The sequence below is a fragment of the Acomys minous genome (genome assembly GCF_964271855.1).
Source record: "Acomys minous genome assembly, chromosome: 8".
In the NCBI taxonomy this organism is placed as follows: Eukaryota; Metazoa; Chordata; class Mammalia; order Rodentia; family Muridae; genus Acomys; species Acomys minous.
Window position 1 is genome coordinate 30,198,051 of NC_140489.1, and position 7,174 is coordinate 30,205,224.

General features: G+C 44.5%; 1 protein-coding gene across 1 annotated transcript in view; it reads left to right on the forward strand.

The window, feature by feature from the left end:
- Positions 1-7,174, forward strand: part of SPTLC2 (serine palmitoyltransferase long chain base subunit 2) — an 88,256-nt gene extending 81,082 nt beyond the window's left edge. Inside the window, exon 12 of the mRNA XM_084793199.1 lies at positions 2,317-7,174. Within this exon, the coding sequence (XP_084649325.1) occupies positions 2,317-2,436 (120 nt within the window). The 3' untranslated portion in view covers positions 2,437-7,174. The remainder of the gene's footprint in view (positions 1-2,316) is intronic.

Below are 7,174 nucleotides of genomic sequence, written 5' to 3' on the forward strand. Positions count from 1 at the left end.
GAAGTTTGTAAAGCAAGCAGTGGCAGAATGGCTGCTCAGTGAAGCTGCACCCTGCAGTCTGCACAGACCTTCAAGATGAGCTAAGTGAAAGAAGCCAGACATAGAGTCTGTGTCTCAGGAGTCCACTCATAAGGAATGGCCATAGTGGGCGACCCCACAGCCTCAGAAAGTACGTTGGTGGTTGTAAGAACTGAGATGAGAGCAGGAGTGTAAAGCAAATAAACATACTACGTGTGCGGGTTAGTCCCAGCACTTGGGAGGCAGAGGCAGGTAGATCTCCAAGTTTGAGACCAGCCTGGTCTACAGAGCAAATTCCAGGATGAGTGAGGGCCACATAGACTCTATCTCAAAAAAAAAAAAAAAAAAAAAAAAGACTCTACAATTAGTGAAGTGATGAAAGCTGGGGCCTGAGAGGATTATGCTAGAAACACTGAATCATGCCCTGTAAAAAGTTGGGCTTCATAGAATCTGGGTCAGAGTTCAATAAAGGTAATTTTCCACATAATGGGTAGAGTAATGGCACCAGCTGTGGGGAGGGCAGCCGTGCTAGTGTATTTCCTCAGCCTGCACTGAACCTGTTTTTCTCTTAATGGTTCATCCTATGCCTAGAGCCAGAGATAACTGTAATTATTTGCTAATAAATGGTACCATATAGTGGTTCTTTGCTCCTAATCTGACAGATAACTTCACATGAGGGCCATCTAGCTTCTGTTACAATGTACTCTTCCTGTGGATGAAGCTTCTCTGAGACTGTGCGTTGTAGCCTTTGCCCACAGTCCTGGGTGGGCGGAAGGCTGAGGCGGAAGGATCACTGAGCCCAGGAGTTCCAGATCAGCTTGGGAAGCTTACTGAGATTGCACATCAAATAACAAAACATCAGAAACCTTGTGTGAGGGACTGGAGAGATGGCTCAGTGGTTAAGAGCACTGACTGCTCTTCCAGGGGCCCTGAGTTCAATTCCCAGCAACCACATGGTGGCTCATAACCATCTATAATGAGATCTGGTGCCCTCTTCTGGCTGACAGCCATACATGCAGGCAGAACACTATATATAATAAATAACATCTTTTTAAAAGTTTATAAAGCTGGGTGTGATGGTGCCTTTAATCCCAGCATTTGGGAGGCAGAAGCAGATGGATTACTGTGAGTTCTAGGACAGCCAAGGCTACATAGAGAAACCCTGTCTCGAAACCCCCCCCCCAAAAAAAAAAAAGTATAAGTCACCTATTAGTAAAGGAAATAAATGGCTTATGGGCTCTCATTTCTAAAGGTCAGGGCTAAGTGTCCATGTGAAGTCTCCAATTAGCCTGGCCTCAGAGGCACCACTATTCTGATAGCACAGGAAAGTTCATCTCTTGCTCTTTATATTTTTCACATTTTAGAATAAGTATTTTATGCTAAATGCAAAAGAAATACTGTCTATAACTTTGTTTCTACATATTGGCTTCAAAATGAAAAAACAGGGGGCTTAGAGATGGCTCAGAGGTCAAGAGCACTGTCTATTCTAACTAAGGTCCTAAGTTCAATTCCCAACAACCACATAGTGGTTCACAGCCATTGATAATGAGATCTGGTGCCTTTTTCTAGTGTGCAGGCATACATGTGGGTAGAGTAGTATATAAATAATAAATAAATAAATCTTTAAGAAAAACAAGTGAAATAATAGACAAATTCACCCTTAGGCTGGTAAACAGATTTATTTTTTATTATGTATACAGTGCTCTACCTGCATATACACCTGCAGGCCAGAAGAGAACATCAGATAACATAAATCGCTATGAGCCACCTTATGGTTGCTGGGAATTGAACTCAAGACCTCTGGAAGAGCAGTCAGTGACTTCTGAGCTATCTCTCTTTTAAAAATATTCTTGTATACTTTTTTGTGTGTATGTGTTCTACTGTGGGTTCAAACACTCCATGACTTGCATATTGAGGTCAAAGGTCAAGTTACGGGAGTTGATTCTGTCCATGATGTGGGTCTCAGGGATTGATCTCAGGTTGTGAGGCTGAGTGGAAGGTGCCTTTACCTGCTAAGCCACTCATGGACCCAGGGTGTGCATTTCCATACAGAACTATAGATATGGTCCCAACAGGAAGCCTGTTCCCTTTCCTACAAGCACGTTACATGTAGAAGAGCTGTAGCCTTTGTAGTGCACAGTTGGCACTCAGAGTCCATTTTCGTGGCTGGGCCTGAGCCCTTCCTCAGACACTCTTCCTGTGCGCAGTCTTTCCTGAGTACTCAGATTCAGTGTCCAGGAGGGCACTGGGTGCGCTCACACCTGCTGGGTCCGGCTGACTCTTTGTTGTGTGCTTTAGGCTTTGAAGGAGATAAATGAAGTCGGGGACCTGCTGCAGCTGAAGTACTCCCGCCAGCGCTTGGTGCCTCTGCTGGACAGGCCTTTTGATGAGACCACCTATGAGGAAACAGAGGACTGAGCCTTTCTGGTGCTCCTAGAGAGGATGCTCCCTCCCAGGACAGCATGTGGCCTTTCTGAGCCAGTTCCAGGAACCACAACACTTCAGTGACCACTTCATGTGAAAGACATTTCTGAAGCCACTGAAGGTGGTCACCTCCACTCCAAATGGCATTTTGTAAATAGTAAAAGAACAAACTGCTTCCCATTCTCCTTTGTTTGCTAAGTCTCACCTTTATATAAATATATATATATATATATGATTACTTTGTCCATTAAAAAATGTTTTATTTTATAACTATTTTACTTGTGAAATCACGCTGACCCTTGCCTGTGGCTTCTGAAACAGGCATTCTCCACTTCAGCCACCTCATGGGCTTGGATCCATCAAGACTTACTTCTGGCCCTGGCTCTCCAGCCTCGAGACTCACTGGCCCTCTCCTTAGGGAGCAAGTGCCTTTTGACTTCCTGTCCAGGTCTCAGAGGTTGCCCTGCCTTGTAACCCTTATTTAACCAGTCAAATTAATCAACCAAAGCATTGTAAGTTAAGTGTTAACAGTGCTGAAAGACTTACTGTGTGACTCCCAGTGGCCACCGATGTCCCGAGACTGGTCTCTCAAGAATATACTCATCGTCAGATCTTTCTTCATATGGTCATAGGCTAATGATGTGGCCACAGTTTGGGTCTTCCCCAGATCTAACCCCAACGCTTCCCACCTCAGAGTCACCACCGCCTCCAGCTGGTTCTGGGTCCAGATTAGGTTCTGACCTGATACAGGCAGGTGTTGGTCAGGTCTTTGCTCATGTTCCGCTTCAGCATTAGTGGTAGACGCTGACCCACGCGGACAGGGCTCTTCCAAATGCCCGTCCTCCTCCTCCTTCCTGTCCTAAGTTCTCCTATCCTAAGATGGTTTTACCCAGTATCGGGCTGGCTTCTCTTGTGCTTCCATTTTATTTTTTTTTTTCCCTTAGAGGAATTTGAATCAAATACCTCTTTCCTAAACTGGAATAGCCTCTGATTTCCTGTCCCAAGCAGGCCAGGGGCTCCATCCAGAGCTTTGTGCTGCTTGACCAAAGAACACATCTGAAGAGCACCATTTTAAAGTTAATTATTTCTTTTGACCAAAGCTTAATTGAAGAGTATTTTTAGCTTTATTGTACTGAAGATGAATTTGTCTTTTAGTAGTGATCAAGTGTCATAGGGAAGGATTGAGAACAGAATGAAAAAAGCTGTTTAAAAGTACATTCTGTATGTTATTCTTTAAAATTATTCTTATTACTGATAAAGATGCCCAAACCAAATTATCCTGGGGAACCTTATTGTCAGCTGCACGTACATGGGAGAGAAGATATGAGCAGTATTGTTTGTAAAGCTCTGTTTTCATGCCCTGGCTCTAAGTTAAATTTGGCCCTCCGGACATCTGTGATCTCCCAGCCCTTGAGGTGGGTGAACAAACTGGATGTGTAACTTAACCCTTTAACCCTAGCTCTCAGAAGGTGGAGGAAGGCAGATGTCTCTGAGTTTGGGGTCAGCCCGGTCTATACATAGAGAGTCCCAGGACTACATAGTGAAACCCGTCAAGAGACGAGGAAGGGAGACAGAGCCAGATAGAAAAAAAGAGCAAAAACCACAGAAAGAAGGAAGAATTTACATTTATAAAGATTCCATAACCAAGTCCTGTGAGGCTTAAACATCTCGCTTGCTTTCCTCTGGAGGATACCACTGTAATACCAAGTATTTTGCAGTTCTGATACAGACATAAGGCTTGGAAAAGTAACAAACTTTAAGCAGTAAATGTGCTTGCTTGTCTTTGGCTTACATAAAATCACTTCAAATTAAAATGCTTTTACAGGCATCTAAACTTTTATATCTGTATCATTTGGTACAAAGTTTATTTCAGGCTAAATGTAATTAATTAGAAATTTGGTTGGTTGGTTGCTTGCTTGCTTTTTATTTTTTTAAGAGGCAAAACTCCTGTGATCTACCTATGAGCCCTACTTTTTAGAGGACAAAATGGTATATACACATTATATGTGGCTGGTTATTTGTGAATCTAATAGAAATCTTAGGTCCAGTCATGTCATAAATCATTATCCCAATTTTGGGAGAGGTGCAAGGGCATATTGGACGGGCATTTGAGAGTGGGTAGATTCAGCCATACTGAGTCAGCCATCACCACCCAAGCTGTCTGTACTTTACCTCGTGCTTTTCATTTACTGTCCTTCCTCATTTCGTGTTTGTGAGACCCATTTCACAGCTCATATCAGAAACCAGAAGGCAACCGTCATGCAGAAGGGCAGTGAGTGTCTCCTCTTTATTGTACCCTTGTTTAAAGGATCCAATCCTTTCGGTCCTTCATTCACTGTCCTCAACTCTTCTGGTCCAGGGAGTTTCACAATCATCTCCTTCCTTGGGACCTCACTTCTGGCCCACCCCCTCTCATAGGCTGAAGGGTGGAGCACCTGCCTCTGATCCTTTACTCCCCATTCTGTATCTTCTGCTTCTTGGTGGTTGGGATTCCTGCTCCAGGGAAGACTGGCGTGTGTTCCTGCAGCATTTAAAGAACTGTAGTGTAGACAGCCTGATCCTTGCATGCATAGCCATGCCCGTCAGCGTCTCTCTCCTCCTTAGTTGAGGGCATCCATATCTGAGTCTCTGATGACTGGTAGAGTCTGGCCAGGTTATACCTGGTGTTTAATACACCTTGCAAAAAGCGGGATGAACACCTGATTTAGAATTCCTAACTTTTTGGACAAAGTGGAAAATGATATCTACTACCACCTCTGTTTTCCCAAATTGATGAATCTGCCTAATTGTTTGTAGTATAGGAAAGAATAACAACTGGTTCTCCTGTGTAAACAAATGGCTGTTACGGGCCAGGTATGGTGCACACCAGTAGTCCCAGTACTCAGGAGACAGAAGTAAGGGGGCCTTTTAGAACTCTAGAGTATTCTCTGCTACAAAGTGAGTGAGGCTCTCCCCAGAAAGAAAGAAAAAAAATGGACTGCTATGACGTAGCTGGGTGTTCTTGTCTCTGCTTTAGATATGGCAATAGTGAGGAAAAGGAGAGCAGTGGTTTTCCTCTCTGCCTGTGCTGTGATGATCAGGAGCCGGAGAGTGTTTCTCACAGGTAAAGTCACCTTAGCCTAGGGCTATGAAGGGCAAGGTTGGTTAATCAGGATTCTGCTTGGAAGTTTATCAAAGAATCTATAACCCCTTCCCCACCCCCAGGTCCAGGACCTATGGATGAGCTATTACCTGCTTAACAGCAAGCTCAATGCCCAGCAGGCATCTTAATCCATTAAGCCGGTCAATCAAAATACCTTCCATGTGGAGAAAAGCATGTCCTTCCTCCCCTCTGCCTTATCCACATGAAATGTGTGCTTGGGCTTCTAGCCAGCTGCCCCGTCCAGCCAGATAGCCAACTAAAGAGAGCACAGCGATGCCAGGGACCACCAGTGATCCCTTCCCTTCCCTGGCCTACAAAATACAGTTGTTCCTGTTGTAGTTTTCGGTGACTTCTGTTTTCCATGCTGCTTTTTGCTATAGGATGAAGCGTTTCTAGGAAGGAAACACAAGGAGCCAGCCTAAGCCCTAGTGAAAATGACCATTTTCTTCTCTCCCCTCCCCCCACCCCCCAGTCAGGGTTTCTCTGTGTAGCCTTGACTATCCTGGACTCACTTTGTAGACCAGGCTGGCCTCGAACTCACAGCGATCTGCCTCCCAAGTGCTGGGATTAAAGGTGTGCGCCACCACCACCTAGCTGTGAAAAATGACCATTTTTCATCTTTGCTGAGTCAGAAGATTTCACATTCACAGTTCACCCTTAGGAGCAGCTTGGGAGCGGGGAGCTGTGGGTAAGATTTTGTTTACTATGGTGTAGCCTTAAACTGATATTGTTTCTGGGGTGGTGAATTGTAATAAACTGACCCTGAAGAATGCTGTGGCTCTTGCCCGCAGTCACTGTGTTTAATGAAGCAATGTCTAAAGCTTTGTTCTTTTGGAGCAGTTGTGGGAGGTCGAATGAAAGGTGCCTACAAGAAAAGCGCCCTGATGTGCTGTCAGTGTCTGCTTTCTTGCCACCTGCACTCTTTCCATGTGCGACGAGCTCCAGTCAATCAAAGTCCAGCACAAGTGCCAGGTTTCTTGTGCAGATCCTGACTGACTGACATAGACCTTCCAACCATGTGCCAAGTGGCGTAGAGTAGTGAGTGACTTACCTTCTCCTTTAACATTGTACCTCAGGATTCATTTAGCCAACAGTTGGAATTGAGAGCTTCCTTGCTGGTTCTTTCTTCACAGGACATGGAAGCCTCTCATATGAGTTTAGCCTGCATGTCCACAGTCTCAGTGATCCCTCTCTGTGTAAGGCAGCTAACAATAAGGGGTGGGGGAAAGAGAAGGGACTAGGCGTCTACGGGAGAACTGTTGGTCCATGTTTTGCCACTGACCAAGTTACTGTAAACTGGAATCTGCAAGGTGTACTCTGATGCTAACCCTCCCCATTGCTGTAATGGTCATGTCACCTGGGAACGTGAGATTTTTAGTTTAGTAATGTCTTACCAATATCACTCTTCTGTAGCCTCCTACCTTCTTGCCAGATGATTTTTTTCAAATGTCATTTTATATTGGATGACTGTGAAGCTATACATAGTAGGTTACGGAGGATATCACTTTTCAGAGTGCGTGTTAAGACCTACTTGAGATGAATCATCCCACAAATACTGTTTTTCCCTAATAAAATATTCAGAAATACAGA